Here is a 22,207-nt window from a genome sequence, read left to right on the forward strand (position 1 = left end):
AGCCCAAGGTCATCTTTTGTCTCCACACCTCTGCACCTGACCAGAACCAGCTGGGTGGAGACGCCAGCGTGGAAGAAGAAGATTGGACCATGTGATGGATTTGTGGGTGTGGGGACAAGGTCATGAGCTTTCAACTGGGTGGGAATCCTAGGTGATTTCCAGAATTGGGATTCCACAGATGTGCCAAGATGTCTGATTTATTAAATCGGAACTTTAAGGATCGTTTTGCCTTGGACTCTGATTTAATTCTACATGATACTTGGAACCCTGACAGAGAATATTATCTGCTGAATATCTTCTCCAGGGAGTCCTTCCTTCTCATGAGGTGGCCAAAGTCTTTGAGTTTCCTCTTCAGGATCTGGCCTTCTAAAGAGAAGTCAGGGTTGACCAATCTAACCCTGGTTCAACTTGGCCCCCTCTTTTTCCATCTTCTTTTTCAGCGTGTCGTGTCCAATCCCACACAGAGACACCCCAGCGGCTGTGAAAACAGATTTCTTTCCATCTCCTCCCCCTCCTATCTTCAAAAGCTCCCAGCAGTTCCTGGTGATAACGAGTCCCTCCGTAGAGGTTGCAGCTTTGATGTCTCTGCTAACAGAGGTCTCCGAATGGAATTAATTCATTACATGGAAAAAGCCCCAACCACAGGGCTGCTGGCTACAAGTCTTAGAAGCAAGGGGACCTGGGCAGGCCCACCTTATATGGTTTGGAACAGTGGTTACCAACTGGTGGTCCACGAGAGAATGTTGGTGGTCTGCAGAAAAATTATTTGCATTGTTTACATTGCATTCAATCAGGGCTCCTCAAACTACGCCCCCTGAGATGGATACATGCAATGAACGCTTGTGTTGCTGCAGAGAGTCTCCCCCTTCAGGGTCTTTTTGTGTGGGTCGGAGGGGGGCAGAAATTCCAACTTGGGGTCTGCCTCCTGGTGCAGGGCTTTGGGCAAAAGCTAGAGGGAAGCGTTGCTGGTGACAAAGAGCCAGAGGGCCTCATTCCAGCGGGACTGCATCATGGCTTGGAACTGGCTGACCAACTCAGCCTGCTGAGCCTCCAGGCGCCGGTACCTGGCCTTGTATTTCTGCAAGATCTTCCCTGTGCTTGGAAAGCCTATGCTCCTAGTCCTCAGTGAGGTGCTTCTGGTGAACCTCCTTCTTGGTCAAATCCAATTTGAACTGAGCTGTTTTGCCAACCCTTTTCTCATGGTGGCTGCTTAGCTCCAGCAATTGCTTCCTGTCCTCCTCCTTCTCCTCTTCCTCTGCCTCACAAACTTTTCCCCCTTCTTGAACTAATGATGCTACCTAGTTGGGTAATCAAATGTCTGCAAGAAAACCACCAAGCTCAGAGAGCACCAAGGACTTCACAGGTTATTCTGAGTTCCGACAAAAGTCACACATGTGGGCTACAACATTTGCAGCTCCAAATAGCCTCCTCTCCTTTTCGCCTTTGCCGCTCCCTCCCTTCTCTTCCACGCACCGTAAATTGGCAGTCACAAAGATTTAAAAACCAGGGAGGCAGAAGAATGATCCCGTCCTCTTTCTCTCCCGCTTTCCCTTTTTGCTGTGATTTTTAAACACTTAAAAAGAAAAAAACAACCCCACATGATCAGAACATCAAAATATGTTCCTGCTTCAGAGAGTTCCAAAGAGCGTGGTGGACTTTGGAAAATATTTTTTTTTTTAAAAAAGGTTTTTTCTTTATGTTTTAAATCTTAACAAGCAGCTCAGGCAAGCAGCTCGTTTGCAAGCTAAAATGTGCCCCCCTCCCTCTCTCCAAAGCCTCTCAAGGTCTTTCGCTTCCCCCCTCCCAACTTTACCCAAATGATAAATATGGATGTTGCAACTGCATTAACAGTGGCGTTGCGCCCCAGCCATCCAGATACAAGAGAGAAAAGCTTTAGAAGCTATTTGAAGTGCCTGCATGTCACAAAAAAAGGCCATCTGGATGGGTAGAGCCGCAATTCTACTAAATTGGTCCTGTAGACCAGCTCAAGATGCAGGCATGTATGCTTGGAGGGCTAAGGCCAACTCTTACCAGGTAGATCAGACAGGTAACACGACCAGTCGAACTAGCTCTACCTATTTGTAAATCTCCATAACAGAAGAACGGAGTTGGAAAGGATCTTAGAGGTCTTCTAGTCCAACCCTCTGCTCAAGCAGGAGACGCTATACCCGGGGTGTTAAACTCAAGGCCCTGGAGCCAGATACAGCCATGGGCCGCTTAGATCTGGCTCTGCAAACAGCAAAGGACTGGTCTGCGGTTTCTCTGCCAGTGAAAAGGGAGCTCGGGAGGGCTGCATGCGACCCCCCTGAGCTCCGTTTTCGCTGGCGGAGGGTTGCAGGAAGCGGTTGCAGCTGAAATATGGAGCCCAGGAGCCCGTTATCGCTGGGAGAGCTCTCAGGCTGCCACAGGCACTCCTGACAGGAATGACATTGAGCTGGCCATGCCCCCTGCCCCCCTCCGAGATGAAACACAAACCTTCCTCAATGAAATCAAGTTTGACACCCCTGCTCTATGCCACCCTAGACAAATATCTGTCCAATTTCTTCTTGAAAACCACCAGTGATGGAGCATTCACAACTTCTGAACACTGCTATCATGTCACCCGTAGTCCTTCCGAGGTGGCGCAGTGGTTAAATGCAGTACTGCAGGCTACTTCAGCTGACTGCAGTTCCGCTTTTCAAATCTCACCGGCTCAGGGTTGACTCAGCCTTCCATCCTTCCGAGGTGGGTAAAATGAGGACCCGGATTGTTGTTGGGGGCAATATGCTGACTCTGTAAACCGCTTAGAGAGGGCTGAAAGCCCTATGAAGTGGCATATGTCTAACTGCTATTGCTATTGCTATTCTTTTCATCAGATGTACCCAACTCTTCATGTGTTTAACAAAATCATTAGCAAAATCTTGCAAGTCTTAAAATATAAATCTCCTGTGAAATTAGGAAGGGTCTCTTTTGAGCTTCTGCCTAGTATACAGCTACGGGCTAGGTTGTCTCTTATCTAACAATTCCCTTGGCAGTATCTCTCGACTCAGTCTCCCAAAGTCTTTCTCACATAGCATTACAGCTTAAGACCTCTGATTCCATCTTTTTTTGGTAGGTCAGTTGTCTTATTTGTTTATTTATCCATCAGATCTGTATGCTGCCCAACGATTCTGGATGGTAGAAGGCACGGAAAGCTCTTCGTAAATTTAAAGAGCCACTCCCAAAACCAGGGGTCGGCAACCTTAAACACTCAAAGAGCCACAAAGATCCTAACCGGAAGCCCCCCGTTCAATTCTGGAGCAACCGGAAATAGGTTCCCCCATCATAGACTCTCCTCCTAGTGTGGCATCCTTTTTTCTCTGCTGACCAGAATTCTGGTTCCTCCCACAATAGAGTCTTCTCCTAGCATGGCGTCCTTTTTGCTCTCCCAACCGGAATTCCGGTTCCCCCACCATAGAGTCTTCTCCTAGCGCAGCGTCCTTTTTCCTCTACCTGTCCTAACTGAAAGCCCTATCAATTGTGGAGCCGACCGGCGACAGGGAGCCGCAGCAGAGGGATGAAAGAGCCACATGCAGCTCCAGAGCCACGGGTTGCTGACCCCTGGCCTAAAGCCATTAAACTGGGCTGTACACATTTTAGCAATAATAATTTAAACGCGGCAAAGGACCTCCCCAAAACAAATTCCATTATGAAGTCATGTGGGAAGGAAAGGAGCATGCTCTTTGATCTCCAACATCCACCCAATTGAACCAACCAATTAAGAGGGAGTTAAATTTAGCCCCAAAGAAACCCAGTCATGCACAGGGTGAAACGAGCGCCTCTCTGTCTTCTGACATCTATGACCAAAACGTAGCCTTAGCAACAAGACACAGTCTTAGCGAGCAAAGAAATAACCACAGAGACTAAATGCCTAGCGAGCTCTCATTTCTCATTTCTATTTTCTGTGGCTATTTTCTTGCTCGCTAAGAGTAGGGGTTACTTGTAGAATGGTTTAAAAAAGTCAGAAATATATAACATATTTTGAAGAGTTTAAATATGATGGGATTATAACAGCCTACAGTTAGTGTTTTTCAAATTTCATTTCCTTCTGATTTTACTGTCCTTTAGTGTAAAGGTAAAGATAAAGATTCCCCTTGCACATCTGTGCTAGTCGTTCCTGACTCTAGGGGGCGCTGCTTATCTCTGTTTCAAAACCAAAGAGCCAGCACTGTCCAAAGACATCTCCGTGGTCATGTGGCCGGCATGACTCAACGCCGAAGGCACACGGAACACTGTTACCTTCCCACCAAAGGCGGTTCCTATTTTTCTCCTTGCATTTTTTACCTGCTTTCAAACTGCTAGGTTGGCAGAAGCTGGGACAAGTCACGGGAGCTCACTCCATTATGCGGCGCTAGGGATTTGAACCGCTGAACTGCCGGCTTTTCTGATTGACAAGCTCAGCGTCTTAGCCACTGAGTCACCACGTCCCTGAGTCCTTTAGTGAGATAGGTGTAGTTAGTAGATTCACTAATTGTGTCTCCTGTGGTGTATCCAGCCATAATTATGTATCATGGCTTAGTATGTGGGGTAACCTCAGCCAATCAGAGCCAAGGTGGCGCAGTGGTTAAATGCAGCACTGCAGGCTACTGCTAGATCAGCAGGTCAGCGGTTCAAATCTCACCGGCTCAGGGTTGACTCAGCTTTCCATCCTTCCGAGGTGGGTAAAATGAGGACCCAGATTGTTGGGGGCAATATGCTGACTCTCTGTAAACCGCTTAGAGAGGCCTGAAAGGCCTATGAAGCGATATATAAGTCTACTGCTATTGCTATTGCTATATTACTTATCAGTTAAGCCATGCTTAAGCAGAACATGGCTAAGGTGATGTATGAACCCAGCCAAGAATTCAAAATAATAACAACAACAGCAGCAGCATTTAGACTTATATACCGCTTTACAGTGCTTTACAGCCCTCTCTAAGCGCTTTACAGAGTCAGCCTCTTGCCCCCAACAATCTGGGTCTTCATTTTACCCACTTCGGAAGGAAGGAAGGCTGAGTCCACCTTGAATCAGTGAGACTCGAACTGCCGAACTATTGGCAGCTGGCAGTCAGTAGCCATGATGTTGTAATATAGTTGCAGAGTCACTCTGAACCACACAGGAGAAAACAAACTCCTAGAACGCCATAACATCTTGATAGTGCATAACATAACATTCTGATATGTGCCCTACCATTGACGTCCAGGATTTAACCATATATAGACTGAGCAGTAGATTAGAAATTGTACTTTTACAGGCTGTTTTTACTCACATGCTATTGCTCCTCCTGCCTTTGTCCTATCTCAATAAAAGGGGCTCTCAGACTCCAATCTGGGTCGCTCCATCCCGAGAAAGGTTGTCTCCTGTCTTTTCTCAACATTGGCCTAATGGGCGAACCACGGGAACTTCACACCATACAGCATTCTAACCCCTGCACCATCGCGGCTCATAATATTACATAAATTCAAAGGATATGATTCCTGGTTTTTTAAATCAGCAGAGGCAAAGCTACGGTGGATAAATGGAGCTGTCAACCATATGGTGATGCCATCGTTGTACAAGGACTTCAAAAAGAGCCATTATAGACAGGAGAGAGGGAAGCAGAAGGGAGGAAAAGAGAATGAGAGAGGGAAGGTGTGGAAAGAGAGGAGAGGGAGGGAGCAAGAGGAAATAGAGAGGAGAAAGATGGCAGAGAGAAGAAAGGGAGGGAGGAGGAGAGAGGGAGAGGAGAAAGGTTGAAGATGAAACAGACTATAATATGGTGTATGGAAAGCAGAAGAGCAAATGAAAGTTGATGTGGCTTGATGGTGAGAATAATTGATATAATATTGAATATCTTAAAAAAGTGTTTGTTAAGATGAAATGGTATACTTTGGATTATATGCATGTTAAAAAAATAAAACTAAAAAACTCTTTACAAAAAAAAGCCCTTATATTATTAGGATTGTTGGAAAACTTTCATCATGTTTGGTATCATTTCTCCAGGTCAAAAGACAGCTTTTTTGCCCCATGTGACCTGCAACAGAGCAACTGTAAGAAAATCTTTCAACTCTTTTGAGTGATTTTGAGACATTTGGTCTAGAAGAAATATGAACTAAGATCAGCTCTTGGCTGAAGGTTAGAGATGTTCCTTCAAGAACTATAAACCAGGATTCGTTTTTTGGTTCAAGGTTGGAGATGTTCCTTCAAGAACTATGAACCAGGATCAGTTTCTTGGTTAGAGATGATCTTTCAAGTAATATGAATCAAGATCAGCTTTTTGGTTCAAGGTTGGAGAAGTTCCTTCAAGAACTAGGAACCAGGATCAGTTTCTTGATTAGAGATGTTCCTTCAAGTAATGTGAATCAAGATTAGCTTCTTGGATCAAAGTTAGATATGTTCCTTCAAGAAATATAAACCAGGATCAGCTTCTTGGCACAAGCTAAGAGATGTTACCGGCCTAGGAACACTTCAAAAGGAAAGGAATAGAAATCAAGGTCCTTCCTGGAAGCACCAATGACATTTATGGATGGATGAAACTCATTTTAGGGCGAGTCCAGAAGAATCCTGAAGATCTCCAACCAGATTTTCCCTAGGGAACCGAGTCTAGGCCTCCTCTGGAGTTTTCAGCTGTTTCTCCAGCCTAGGAAGTCCAGTCCTCTGGCCAGGTGCCAGGGGAAGGGAATTCTCCTGCCTCAGCTGTTTGAGAAGAACCGGGCCCTCCATGTCAGCAAAAAAATATATGCTGTGCCAGCCAAAAGCAAGCCTATTTTTGTGAAATGGGGCCTCCTCTTTTGTGCCAATATTGGCCACTCCCTCCTGCTTACAAATGACCTCTCTGCTCCTTTTGGGGGAATGGATCCTTTGTTTGTAATGTTAAAATGTACGCCGGAGTGACTGGCTTTTTTTTACAACGGTATATTTTATTTTGTTTTTATTTCATTTACCATATTTTTCGGACTATAAGATACACCGGTGTATAAGACGCACCAAGATTTCAAAGAAGTAAGTAAGAAAAACAAGTTTTTGTCCTCCCCGACCCCCAGGAGCACTCTGCAGGCTTCAGCAGGGCTGGGGGAAGGCAAACATGCCCCCATTTTTGCAAAAAAACAGCCCATTTTTCACCTGTTTTTTTTGCAAAAATTGGGGCTTTTTTGCCTTCCCGCAGCCCTGCTGAAGCCTGCAGAGTGCTTCTGGGGGTTGGGGGAAGGCAAAAATGCCTCAATTTTTGAGAAAAACAGCTAGTTTTTCACAAAAATGGGATGCAGGGTGGGACTTCGGGAGGCCCAAAATGGCTGTGTTCAGTCTATAAGATGCACCAACATTTCCATGCTCTTAATGGGGGAAAAAGGTGCATCTTATATGCCGAAAAATATGGTATTTGTAGGTAAGTAGCCAATTCTCACTACACATTGCCCTTCCTTAATGAGTTGTATTTGTTTAATGGTATTAGTGCTCTCATAACGAGGTGATGACAAAGTTTAGAGTATCTTGATGATCTCTTGATGTGTCTGAATTCTACCATATATCCCATCTGTTCATTTTCCATTCTTTATGAGAATCACCAATTATGAAATATTGTATGCAGAATTTAAGGTACAGCTACTGTGTTTCCTCAAAAATAAGACAGGGTCTTATTTTCTTTTGACCCCCAAAATAAGCGCTTGGCCTTATTTTTGGGGAGGTCTATTTATTTTTGAGGTGCAGGAGGTGGCGAGTGTGGTCACCTCATGGCTGCTGCTGTGTTGCAATATTTTGGGGAGGGCTTATTTTTGGGGAGGGCTTATTTTAGTGCATGTGCTCAAAAGCCCAATTGGGCTTAATATCCAGGGAGGTCTTATTTTCAGGGAAACATGGTAAAACTTTTTTGACTTCAATCACTCAGAAATAACACTTAAACATTTATATTCCATCACTCACATTTTAATTTATTTATGCAAATAATTTCACTGTAGGGAGACATTTTACAGTATCTTAACTGATCAGAATAGATGTGAGATGATATCAAGGCACTGGTTTGAACAACTATGTAACAGAAGGTAGAGGATGAAGTGATTCCTTGGATTGTTCCCTGCAATCCAAGGAGTCATATCACTTCTGCAATGAAGAAGATCAGCCTTTAATTTTTCTCCTTCCTGACTGAAATCCTTCCTGATTATTTTTCCTATTGTAATTTTAGGAAGTGTTACCAGATAAAATGAATAAAATCTGCCAAAAAGTTAAAAGAACAAAAAGGAGGAATAGGAAGGGTAGGAGAAAAAAGAAAGAAAGAAAAACTGAAAAGGAAAAATGAAGATAGCAAAGAAAAATATAAAGAATGAACATTCTCCGTCGTCACAACAAGCCTAGACAATTTTAACAACTTAAATATAACCAACATCCTCTTCATCCCTTAGCTCACCTCCTGTCTATAAAGAAATCCTTAAAACCTCCTTGAGATGTGTACATAGGAAATACTACATGTGCTGACAGCAGCGAGAATTGTATTTTGCACAATATTGGAAAAATGAAGATACTGCTACAGATGAAAAGATAATTAGAAAAATCTTAAGAGAGTGCGGCGATGGATAGATTGACATTAAAAATAAAAGACAAGGAAGAAACAAAGTATTTTATAACATGGGACTTTTTTGATCGGTGGTGGGATAAAAGAGGTAGAAATCAGAAGATAAAAAGATTATTGTTGTGTAAAAGTAAATGATGAAAGATTATTATTACTATACTAGCTGATAACTCGGCATTGTCTGGGTATTTATTTATAGGGGGAAAATGTATAGGGACCAAACGTAATTTCTAATGTTGGATTTTCCCCTTTACCACAAGGGAATTGCCTTGTGGAATACTGTGAAGCCGTTACCATGGCAACTCCACCATGCAATAGAAGCCATTTTACTGCAGTACAGTAGAAGCCATTTTAAGGCACAACAGGCTGCATCTTAACAGAACACACACACCGAAGGATGTTAGGTGTGTCTTACAACCACAGTATTTTTTTCGAGAGAGTAAGTCATCTGTGTACCAAGTTTGGTTGAAATTGTTCAAGGTGATCCAGAGTTATGCACACACACACAAACATTTTTTATTAAGATTTTTTTTATTTTTGAATAAACACAAACAGACAAAACACAAAAAACCCACAAAACCATCTTCCATTACAAATTGTAGACAGTGTATTGGTTACAAAAACTTCCCTGCATCCCTTCCACAGTCATCACCTAAAATTCATATCAAATCATATATATATTTATATATATTACTATCATACCTCAACCTTAATTTGACTATAATTGTTTTTACGTTCTTTTATATAAAATATTCCAGATTTAAAGCAAAACCACTTAATGGCATTCCATTAGCTTTTCCCAATATCATCCAGTAACATTACATCTTTATAACATGTTCTAAATAAAAATTGTTTATATTTAATAACAGAGTTTCTAAACCTCCTTTCGGAGTCACCATTTGCAATTTATATCAAATTTCCTCTTATCAAACCAATACATATATATGCATTATTATCATTATCAATCAATTATTTAACTGTATCCATTATAACTTCATTTTATACATAATGCTCAAAATTTAACTAAATTTGACTTAATTTTTTATTATAAGCTTTCATTACATCACCTGTGTCTTTCCAGTAATAGTGCAGTCTTATGCCTCTTGCCATTTGTGGCATTAGTATTTTGGTTATTTCCTTAGTAAGTTTTGTATGGACTTCTCTTCGCAACTTATTGCTTATTGCATATCTCGTATAAGCTCGAAACCCTCCATCTGCTTCTTCGATCAGCTTATCTTTGGTTATCACTAGTGCTTCTGACAAATTTCTCTCCTTAGTTCCATCAATTCTTCTCTCTTTTCTTCTTCTATACTTTGAAATTTGGGGTAGAGCTCCAGTCCATCTATCTCCCCTTTCCATATTCCAGTCTTTCCATTTCCAACCATGCTCAGTTCACTGTCAGTATCAACAATTTTCTTGTCTCTTTGTTTATTTTTTCCTTCAGTTTTAGAACTCTGACCTCCACTTTCTTCATTTGATGAACATCCTCAATTTTTCCATCAATTTTACTATTCTACAATCTATGTTCTCCAATCTCTTCTCAATTTTCTCTGTTACTTCTAATAATTTTTGAATTTCAAACATAATCTTTTGCTATGTTTACGGTTTCTTTTTCATGTTGTGCCATTCTTCGAACTTGTAAAACACTGCCACTTCTGGCATTCAAACTTTTTATTAAATTTAAAGCAAGTTCATTTATAATCTTTCAAGACAAGGCTTTGTTTTCACTCCACTCCAGCTGCCAACAAAGCTCCCGAAGAGCACCCGTACAAACAACCCATGCTCCTCTCCACCATCAACCTCTGTAAACAAGCTGAGAAATCTTGAAATGCAAAGTCAAATGATCAAAGAGAAAAAAGAAAAGACAATATTTCCAAGACTTTCAAGCCTCCAGCTCCAAGTGGCAGTGTTACTTCTTTTCCTTCTGTTATTACAGCCCTCTTTGTATTCCTTTTATATCTTCTTTATATTCCGGGCTTAAAGAAAACAAAATTCTTAAATGGAGCAAAAAAAAAAAAAAAAAACCCCACCATTCAATCCAGCATTATAAAAATAAGGAAAAAGATTTTAATCCATAGGTATATATATATATATAAAAAGAATATAAAAAGTAGTAGAAGAAAAACTAATCCCTTCAATTTAAAGAATAGGAACATTTGCAAAAGTTTCATCTGTAAAGAATTTTTTTTAAAAAGGATAACACACTGTGTAATGTAGCTTAATTTCGCCCCTTGTTCTCTTCTATTTTCAAATTTAATTTAGCTTTAATTTTTTGGGGGGGGCAGTCTCTTTTATAATAATAAGATTTCCTCACCAGATGGACACACTTTCTCTTTCCATTTTCCTCCTGTTCCAGAGCTGTCCCAACTTCAGCAGCTTCAATGGCTGCGCTTCTGTCTCCGGCAAAAAGAGATTCTCCTGGATCAATCAAGGACTTTGCAGGGTCCCTGAGATCAGCAGGACGCACTCTTCCCTGTCACAATCTCTTCGGGACGGTTTAGGTCCAAAAGGACCGTTCAGTGGCAAAAGTATCGACTGCGATCTTGGAGCTTCGAGATCGCATGTTGTGTTGTTGCGACGGCAGTTCCTCCTTCCCACACACAGACATTTTTATATATAGAGATAAGCAAACATTACCATTATCATTATAATCATTACTATTATTATTATCATCTCAATTATTATGATTTTGTAATAATGGACTCAGACAATACACTGTTGACTATGCATTTATATATATATATATATTGAAGGGAAAAAATGTACAAGGCAACGATTGTATAGTTACAGTGAGAATAAACCATGCCACGCAACCAGAGCTGGGAAGCATGTGAAGCCCGTTCCCAGTGGTGTGTGTGTGTGTGTGTGTGTGTGTGTGTATGTGTGTGTCATTTTTTATTATCAGAGAAAGAAGAAAGAAGAAGCAATCCAATTCTAGTTTTATTTATCAAGCAAGAAAAGGAAGGTCAGTTGTTCTGGTGATTGTGGAGTTGCAAATCCCCAGCGTTAAGCTAATAACCCACCAGGTTGTCTCCTCTCTCTGTGAATAAAAATATTCTATCCGGGTAGCCATTTTTCCCCCCTCACACACACAAAAAGAAATCCGCAATACACCTGGGCTTTTTGCATAAAAATGACATTAAAGGGACTTTTGATTTATGGTTTTGATGATTAGACAGGATAGATGAGAGAAAGAAGAAGAAGAATTGGATGTAACTTTAGAGAGAGAGGTTAAAAGGTATTTGCACTTATAACTGCTTCAAAGAATATTGGAAGCTGTTTCTTTATATATTTCTCTCTTTCTTGTCTATTTTTCCTTCCACTTTTTCTTTTCTTGCACTTTTTTCTTCCTTCCATTCTTCTTCTCTCCCTCCCTCCCTTATTTCTCCTTCTTCCTTATTCATTTCTTTCCTCCCTTCCCTTCCCTTCCCATCCCTTCCTTCTCTCCATCCCTTTCATTTCTTTCCTTTCCCTTCCCCTTCCTTCCTTCCTTCCCTCCTTCTCCTCTTCCTTCCTATCCCCCATTCCTCTCCCCCCTTCCTTCCCTCCCTCCCCCTCCCTCCCTTCCTTAGCCAAATTAATATAATTGATTAATTTTGATCTTCTCATTTAAAAGTTCCAATAACACACACATACACAACCACACACAAACACAAAGTTCTACAATTCTCTTCTTGAGAGACTCCTAGCCCTGCACTGAGCCGCCACACTTAATCTTGAAATAATTTCCAAACGGCAGGAAAAGGAACATCTGTAAAGATTTAGCAGGAAAACATTTAACGCCAACAAAGCATCCATCAAGAGGAAGATCCAGCTCCCTCGGGAAGTCCATAACACTGAGAAAGATAGAAGGAAAGAGAAGAGGACAAGCAGAACAAAATTGAAGGGACTCAATTGCAGCGGTGATGGGAGCATCATCATCATCATCAAATACTGTTAGGGACAGATTGTCATGGAGAACATTTATCTACGGGTTCGCTACCATTGACAATGACTTCGAGACACATAATCCGTCATAATCCATCATGCAGTTGTCCTTTTCAAGGGTGGGATGAGCATAGATTCATATTCTATTTAACTCACCCTGGACAGCTTAATCAAGCCTAAGAGATACTCAACACACCTCAATCAGAGAGAAAATTGCTGGTATTTTCCCCACGCCTGTTTACAATTCCCCATTCCCTATGCCTGGAACCAATTAGCTGGCTATTAATTAAGAGGTCAGAAGTGCAACATGTTTTTTTTTTAAAAAAAAGGAAAAGTAGATATATATTTTTAAATGCTAGGCTCCCTCCCCACCCAAGAGATTTTGCAAACCTTCAAACCAGAATGCTGAAGTCATCTGAAATGTTGAGCCTCCCGTATCAGATTTAAGCAATCTCCTAAGATTTCCGCTGTTTCAAATTTTTTAAATTTATTTTTCACATGCTAGCCATTCCGTGCGGTTGCACAACATCCTAAAGGTAAAGGTTTCCCTCACACATATGTGCTAGTCGTTCCCAACTCTAGGGGGCGGTGCTCATCCTTGTTTCAAAGCCGAAGAGCCAGCGCTGTCTGAAGACGTCTCTGTGGCCAGCATGACTCAACGCCGAAGGCTCACGGAACGCTGTGACCTTCCCACCAAAGGTGGTTCCTATTTTTCTACTTGCATTTTTTACATGTTTTCGAACTGCTAGGTTGGCAGAAGCTGGGACAAGTAATGGGAGCTCACTCCGTTATGTGGTGCTAGGGATTCGAACCGCCAAACTGCCAACTTTTCTGATTGACAAGCTCAGGGTCTTAGCCACTGAGCTCCCGCGTTTCACCCTGCACAATGTCCTAGAGGCCTGCAAAATTCTTCCTCCACCCACCTTCATATTCTCGGTTTGTGCTTCTTTAGTCATACTAGGTAGGGCAATCAAGCATTCCGGGGAAATTTACACCCTGGAATTGGGAGAGGGCGATGTTCGTGAACGCTTGGATAGGCAGGAAGAATGATAATTTCCTCTCCAAGTCATGTCCGCCCCACCCAAATGCATCTCTTAGTGCAAGTATGAACCATTCTATTTTGGCGGATGCTGAGGGGAAGCCATCTATTGTGTTTGAGATAAATGAAGAACAGAAATTTGTCGTGTCGTGAACAGGGAGGTAGAATAAGTTTAGCTCACGAAAGATCTGCAAAAAAGAAGAAGAAGGAAAGGGCTTTTCTATTTAAAATAATAAAGTATTACTTATTTGGGAAGGATAAAAGGATTAGGAAAAGAAGGGGAAAGGGTAAATTAGGGGAAAGGGAGGAGGAAGAAAGGAAGGGTAAGGAAGGGAAGGGAGGGTGGGTGGAGGAAGAAAGGAAGTAAGGAAAAGAGAGAGGCAGGAAAAAAGGAAGGAAGGGAGAAGAAAAGAAAAAAAAGAAGGGCAGCAAAGAAAAAGGAAGGGAAGAAAAGGGAAGGGAGGAAGGAAGGAAAATACAGAAGCAGGAAAAAGGGAAGGAAGGAAGAAGAAAAGAAGTGCAGCAAAGAGAAGGGAAGGGAAGGGAGGGAGGGAGGAAGGAAAATCAGAATGAGAGGGAGGTGGGACGGAGAAAAAAGAGGAAAAAGAGGGAAGGAAAAGACAGAGAGGAAAAAAGGAAGGAAGAAGATAAGAAAAAGGAAGGACAGCAAAGAGAAGGAAAGGGAAGGGGGAGGGAGGGACGAAAAGATAGAGAATGAGAGGGAGGGAGAAAGGAAAAAACAGAGAAAAGTAGAAGGAAAGACAGAGGAAGGGAAGAAAGGAAGGAAGGAAGGAAGGAAGAAAAGAAAGAAAGAAGGAAGGAAGGAAGGAAGGAAGGAAGAAAAAGATGGAAGTGTTAGAGTTCTCAGTGCAAGTATAAATTTTTCTATTTTGGCGGATGCCGAAATAAAGCCATGTATTATTTTTCAGCTAAATGAAGAGGATAAATTTGTCGTGTCGCAAACCGGGAGGTAAAGTAAGTTTAGCTCATGAAAGATCTGCAAAAAAAAAGAAGAGGGAAAGGGCTTTTTCTATTAAAAATAATCAAGTTCTACTGACATAAGGCAAGAGTGATAAGGGATTAGGAGCCCTTTGTATATTATGAGCATCATACAGGATGATGATGAACAAGCGCTTAGAAAACTATAGAAGGATGAAGCCCTAAGCAGCCCCGGCGGGAATTCTCAACCTTGACACAGAAAGAAACTTCCTTCCAGGCGGGGGAGGCCAGCTAGGTCTTCTGGATTAGGGTTAAATGAGGTCTTCAGAGGAGCACTGCCAATCAGGTCTATTGGACAATGAGTGGGGGCTTAAATCCAGGGGTGGGATTGAAAAAATGTTAGCAACCGGTTCTCGGCCCAGTTGCTGGGTGGGTGTGGCCATGGTGGGCATGGCCTACTCGGCCTCCTGCACCACGACCGGTGGGGGGGGGGAGGGAGCTTTCACCCTCCCCAGGCTCCAGAAGCTTTCTCAAGTCTCCGGGAGGGCAAAAGCAGCTCTAACCTCGTGATGGTGAATCTATGTCACGCGTGGCCACAGGTGGCGGGCAGAGCCATTTCTAACGGCACGCGACCCGTTGCCCTGTGAGATCCAGCGCACTGGCCTTGAATTTCAGCTGTTTTCTCCCTCTGGAGGCTTCCCTGAAGCCTCCGGAGGGCGAAACCACTGCCCAACACACAAACCGGAAGTTCAGGGAAGGAAAGGGAAGGAACGAAGGAAGAAAGGAAGGAAGGGTAGTCAAAGGAAGGGAGGGAGGAAGGAAGGAAAAGACAGAGAAAAGAGAGAAGGAAAAGACAGAGGGAGGAAGAAAAGGAGGGAAGAGAGAAAGGGAGGGAGGAAGGAAAGATAGAATGAGAGGGAGGGAGGAAAAGACAGAGAAAAGAGGGAAGGAAAAAGAGAGAGGAAGAAAAGAAAGTAAAGGAAGGAAGGAAAAGCAGGAAGGAAGGAAGGAAGGAAGGAAGGAAGGGAGGGAGGGAGGGAGGGACAGAATGAGAGCATAGGGAGGGACAGAGGAAGGAAGGAAAGATAGAGAAAAAAAGGAAAACAACAACAGTCCATACAACAAAAATAAAAAAAATGGCATAAGGAGGGACTGGCAACTTTCTTGAAAGAAAAAAAAAAACTGAACACTTGGGCAGAAAACAAGACAAAACCACTGTTGGAAGGAAGGACAACTATGCTGAAAAAAATTCCAAGAGGACTTCTTTCTGGTAGGGTGCAAAATGAATGTCCACAATTCAGTAGAGGGATCCAATCAAACCCAGATCAATGATGTGACCCAGTTATGTCAATTCAATCAACTTGGTTTGAGCACGGAGATACTTGAGGCTCAGTAGGGATGGGCAGGTAAGGATTTCAGGACCTCGGACAGCTACAGGTCAGAGATGTGCTTCTTGAAGCCAAGGCTGAATCCTGGACCTTCTCTTCTGTACATAAATTGTGTTTTTATATGTGTCTTCAAAACCTTGGATCTTTCCCCAGAAACCCTTCAAAGGACTATAATTTTTTTAATGGGAAAGAATGGCTGATTTTGAAGAGTATCACATGTTCATATTAAGATGCTGGAATTCAGAACGAAACGATTCTGCTTACAGATAGTTCTCGGCTTACGACCATACTGTTTAAACCACGGTTTGAAGTTACAATGGCCTACAGGTGACCTATGATTCATTTACATGGGTTGCTGGGTCTTGTGGACACGTAACCATGTTTCTTAACCTTCCTGTTCTGACCGAGGCTTCCCAAGAGCATGAAGCAAACTCCTTGTCCCAACAAAAAGAACCCTTTATTATTAGCTGTGAATTCTCATTCGCATCCAGCAAAGTCTTTCGAGGAAGGATTTACAGTCACAGACCTTATCTGGCTTGGAGAGCTGCCAGGCCAGTATCTGCCAAACTTGGCAACGAGTCTCGGAGTGTCACAATTAAGCGAACATATTGTCTCCTGCAAACTCCACTCCCCCCTTTGCTCCATTTATTTCCTCTGGGAGGGGCCATTCATCGTCCACCTGTGGCCTTACTCCCAAGTCAACCTCTGTTCTTTAGCTGTTCCGTCCCATGGCACTCTGCCCATGCGCACACTGGGAACAGACTCCAGCTGTTCTTCTGCCTCACTGATGTCTGACTCCGTAGGCAGCTGACAGCTGTCAGACAGCCCTGGCCCCCTCTCTGCCTCCGACACAGAGCCCTCATCAGAGCCTTCCCCAGACTCCAGGACTGGCCCAGGTTCCTCCCCCAACCTCCTCACTGTCTGAATCTGCTGCCAGCTATGCCAGGGGGTGGTGGGCACAACACTTCCTTCCTTCCTTCCGACAAGCAAAGTCATTGGTGAAGCAGGTTATTTAAGTCAATAAATGGTTTAAAATGGTTATAAAATTGGATCTCATCATGCAATGCAATGATTTGTTTAAAAACCACATCACGTCACCAATTGTAGTTGTAGGTCGAGAACTTCCTGCATTCTTTTTCATTACCGTCCTTTCATGAATAGGAGGTACAACACTTGCGAAATGGCCAGACAAGAATATGCAGAAATGAAGATTTTTTTTCTTCTTTGCCCTTCATGTTTTGCAACTATTCAACTTCCAGAATTCAATTTTTCGGGGAGGGGATTTGGTTCTTCTTCAATAACAGGAACAAAACGTCCTTTAAAACCGACAGCTGCTTAAAGAGCCTATAGTGCTGCTTATATTTTCAAGAATGCCACTGCGATTAAAGCCTCGCGGAGAATAAATTTGACTTTTCAGAAGGAAGGAGAAAGAAAATAAAAGTACGCCTACCGCTTTGAACTCCTCAAGGTTATAATCGATATTGGATCAATTTGACTCAGCCCTCCTTTTTTTTTTTAATAGGCACATTTCGTGCAAAAGGATCCTGACAGGTTTTTGAACTTCAGAAACAAAGCTTTCCTGCAAAATGGATTAACATATCTTTCTGATTGTGAACAAGAACAACTGCAGCAAGAATGGTCATAAAATGGGGCAAAACTTATTTCATAAATGTCTCACTTAACAACAGAAATTTTGGGGTCAATTGTGGTCGTAAGTCGAGGACTACCTATATTCCAGAGCTGTTGTCACCCAGGCTTCCTTAAAAGGCGAGAAGCAGAGTCTTGGTCCCATGCAAAACTCCTTTATTTACACGACTGTGAATTCCTTTCATTCACAGTACGCAAGGCTTGGCAAACAATCTTTCAGAGGAATGTTTATCAACACGAACCTTATCTCGCTTGGAGAGCTGCCAGATAACTAGTTTCCAAACGCAGGGCAAAGCAATACTTGGGACAGAATCTCTTATAGTCAAACAGAACTTCTACTTTCAAAATGATCAAAGGAACAAATTGTTTCCTGCAAAAGCCCCCTCCCCATTCCCTCCTCTTTGCTTCCTCTGGGAGGGGCCAATCACCTCCAAGGTGTGGCTTTACTCTGATCGACCCTGCTTTCTTAATTGTTCTTGTCTTCTGGCAGCTCTGCGCATGCGCACACTGGGAACAGGCTCCAGCTGTTCCTCTGCATCACTGCTGTCTGGCTCCCTCTCTGCCTCCGACGCACAGCCCTCGTCTGCGCTTTCCTCAGCTCCCAGGACTGGCCCGTGTTCCTCCCAACCTCCTCACTGTCTGACTCTGTTGCCAGCTCTTCTGCTGCCGCGGGCCACAACAAGATCTTCACACCGTTTTTGAAGGACCCAAGCAGAGCATTTTTTTTACCAATCTTAACTAAGCAGCGGATACAATGCACAATCCTTCATTATTCATTTCAGCCTTTCCACAAAAGATTCTTTGAACGATTACCTCTATTATTTCCATTTGTTTCAAAAAATATCCTGCCTTAAAGTACACCTGAATGTGGAAAAAAAAAATTTAATATACAATGGTTGGCTTCCAACATACACACACAGCAGGCCACGATATCACTCAAATCAAATCCATTTCCTCATTTAGACCTTTTCGGTCTTGACATGTGGCTCGGCCTGGGCTGGCAATTAATCTCATCTGAAAAAGATTAAAACGCCATGTCACCGAGCTGGCCTTGCCATTAATAGATCAGTAACCATGATTTTATTCTTCTCTTGTTTGACGGGACAAATTCCGCCAACACATTATAATTAAGGAAGCCACACAGACATTTACAAGGTGGGGGGGAAAGCAATTAGAAATAGAAGAAATCTTTTATAGCACTACATTACGAAATATATCCCGAAACCAACCATCAGGCTCAAAATAAAAAAGTGACACACTAAGATTCTTTCAGGCTGAGTTATTCCATTTTTTCATACCTTTTGACAACATCATGCCGAAGTGAACACTCAATTATCTGCATCTACAATATAGGGAGCTATTAGGAAGGCACTGTCTTCACCCTCTTTCTCTCACATTTAATATCTGGGTGGAGTTTGTCCCTTATTCCTCTGGAAGGCAGCTCCTGTTCTGACCCAGCCTTAGCAGAAGCAAGAAACAGACTCCTTGCCACAAAAAAAAATCCCTCTTTCTTTACCTCTTGTGAATTAATTGCATTCACACATCAAAAAGTCCAGGCAAGAGTCCTTCAAGGAGTTAATGGCAATACAGACCTTATCAGTTCCTTGCGATAACCGTGAGCTCCCAGCTGAAAGGGTGCAAATTAGTTCTGGCAAGCAGTCTTTAATGCATGAAGCAAAAACTCCAGAAATACGATCTGTTGTCTCCTATGACCACCACTCCCCTTTCCTTCTATTTATTCCCCCCAAGGGACCATTCAGCAGCCACGTGTGCTTTGCTTCCCAGTCGACTCCTTGTCCTCCGTTGCTCACCTCTTCTAACTGCTCTGCACATGCATCTGGAACAGGCCCCAGCTGTTCTTCCTCCTCACTCATAACAGCCTCCAAAGGCAGGCTGCTTCTCCGGTGGCTGGGAAATGTCGGACGGGCCCTGGCTCTATCCATCAGAGCCTTCTCCAGACTCCAGCACTGGGACAAGTTCCTCCCCAATTCCTCACCATCCAGTCTGCTGCCAACTCCGCTGGCAGCTGGTGGCCACAACAGCTCCTCCCTCCTGGAAATCCACCTCCTCACTATATTCCATCATATTGTGTGCGGACTCAATTCCCAGAATTCCTCAGTCACCATGGGTCAGGACCCAAACCAAGAATGACAGGTGGTGATTCTTCCAAGCTAAGTTCTTTTATTGTTTACCACCTATAGACAAAATCTTGCAGGCTAAACACTCAACTATCTGCCTCTAACATATACTCATGGAACTGGTAGGGAGAGGCTGTCTTCACCTCTTTCTCTCACGCATAACATCACAAGCCGAGTTGCCTCTTACCCCTTTGGAACATACCCATCCCTCCTGGGGATTCACCTCTCCTGTCAAGTCCATCAAACCCACCACTCTTCTAGATATTTTCACTCGCTTCTTTTCAAGTCTATCTTTAAAAAAGACATTCTCCGTGGCTTCAACTTTTCCTCAAATCTAGACATGATGCATATAAATTCAACCGGTATCGTATTTCCAGGTTTTTCCCTGTAGGCAGGAACAATTCCCTCGGGTGAGCTCAAAAGATATCCAAGGACTTCCAAATAAAAAATAAACATTTTGGCAACTACTCTGAGAAAAAAAAATCCAACCAAGGCTGTTTTCCCCCTCAAAACAACCTTTGTATCTTTCTCCGTGCCCCTCAATATTCTTACCCAGTCTTCCCAAGAGCCTGGTCCCAACAAAAACCCCTTTTATTAATTGATTGTGAATTCTGCTCATTCACCTCCAGCAAAGTCTTTCGAGGGAGGATTTACAGTCACAGACCTGATCTCCCTTGGAGAGCTGCCAGGCCGAGATCTGCAAATTTGGCAAGGAGTCTCCAAACCAATTACGCAAACTAATGGTCCTCCTGCAAACTCCACTCCCTTCGCTCCTCTTTATTTCCTCTGGAGGGGCCATTCATCGTCCACCTGTGGCTTTAACTCCCAGTCAACCCCTGTTCTTTAGCTGGTTCCCTTCATCTGGCCACTCTGCGCATGCGCACACTGGAACAGACTCCAGCTGTTCATCTGCCTCACTGATGTCTGAAGGCAGTTGATAACTGGCATACGGCCCTGATCCCCTCTCTGCCTCCAACAGAGAGCCCTCCTCAGACTCCAGGACTGGCGCCCATGTTCTTTCCCCAACCTCCTCACTGTCCGAGTCTGCTGCTAGCTCTACTAGCGACCCACAAAACTCAGTCTACTTGTATTAGGCTCAAAATAGTGCCGGTGAGAGAGACCTTGGAGTCCTGGTGGACGATCCCTTAAACATGAGCCAACCAAAAACAGCCAATGGAATCCTTGTTGTATAAACGAGGCATAGAATCAAAATCAAGTGAAGTGTTAGTCCTACTTTGTAAAGCCCTAGTAAGGCCACACCTGGAATGCTGCATCCAGTTTTGGTCACCACGTTACAAAAAAAGATGTTGAGACTTTGGAAAAAGTGCAGAGAAGAGCAACTAGGAAGATCAAAGGCCTGGAGACTAAAACATACGAGGAACGGTTGCAGGAACTGGGTAGTCTACAGAAAAGAAGGACTAGAGGGGGACATGATAGTAGTATTCCAGTATTTGAGGGGCTGCCACAAAGAGGAGAGGATCAATTTATTTTCCAAACCACCAGAAGGCAAGAGGCAAGACAAGAAATAATGGATGGAAACTAATCAAGGAGATAAGCAACCTGGAATTAAGGAGAAACTTCCTAACAGTGAGAACAATTAATCAGTGGAACAGCTTGCCACCAGAAGTTGTGGGCGCTTCATCTCTGGAGGTTTTAAGAAGAGGCTGGGCAACCATTTGTCTCAAATGGTATAGGGTCTCCTGCTCGAGGAGGGGGTTGGACTAGAAGACCTCTACGATCCCTTCCAACTCAGTTATTCTGAACAACTTGCCTCCAGAAGTTGTGGATGCTTCATCTCTGGAGGTTTTTAAGAAGAGACTGCAAAGCCACTTGTCTGGAATGGTATCGAGCAGGGATGGGTTCTAGCCGGCTTGACTGCCAGTTTGCTTTTATGCGCGCTGGATGCGCAGGCATGCACAGTTCAATTAAAATTGTTCTGCGCATTTGCAAGACTTAAAAACAAGATGGCAGCCCCAATGGTGCCAACCGGAGAACTGGCCTGTATCACTACCGGTTCCCAGCGACCCATGCCACCATACCACTACTGGTTGGGCACAACTGGGCCGAACCGGTAGGAACCCACCTTTGGTATAGAGTCTCCTGCTCCTTAAGCAGGGGGTTGGACTAGAAGACCTCCACGGTCCCTTCCAGCTCTATTCTGATCGATGTGGCCCCCTCTTTCTGGTTAGTGGTCCTGTTTCCAGGTAAATGTCCTTTTGCAACCACGAAATTGGATATTATGACCCTCCTCTTCTGCAGCACTCCTTACGGACGCACAATTTACTCTTTGCTGATTTCTGAATTACCTTTTGCTGATTCGGATCGCTTAGGTAATCCAGTGTATCGAAGTTCCGGTCGACATCCCCGTTCTTCTTTCCTAAGCAGGAGACACAGGAAATGACTGAATCAATATGATTTGGGGGGGTCAGTAATCAACCAAACCCATTTCTATGCCATCCCCAATTGGGACAAACTGAATGCAAAGCTTAAAATCACGTCCCTTCTCACCCCCCAATCCCCCATTATCTGTACATGCGTTTTCTCCCTATGGAAGCTTGGGACATATATTACTGGACATGCAAATGAAGTTTC

General features: G+C 43.3%; 1 protein-coding gene across 1 annotated transcript in view; it reads right to left on the minus strand.

Annotated features, from left to right (window-relative positions):
* ARVCF (ARVCF delta catenin family member) overlaps positions 1-22,207 on the minus strand; it is a 294,054-nt gene that overhangs the window by 19,061 nt on the left and 252,786 nt on the right. Inside the window, 2 exon segments of the mRNA XM_032228821.1 lie at positions 21,922-21,948; positions 21,951-21,992. Coding sequence (XP_032084712.1) covers positions 21,922-21,948; positions 21,951-21,992 — 69 coding nt within the window.

This window comes from Thamnophis elegans, chromosome 13 (assembly GCF_009769535.1).
Source record: "Thamnophis elegans isolate rThaEle1 chromosome 13, rThaEle1.pri, whole genome shotgun sequence".
In the NCBI taxonomy this organism is placed as follows: Eukaryota; Metazoa; Chordata; class Lepidosauria; order Squamata; family Colubridae; genus Thamnophis; species Thamnophis elegans.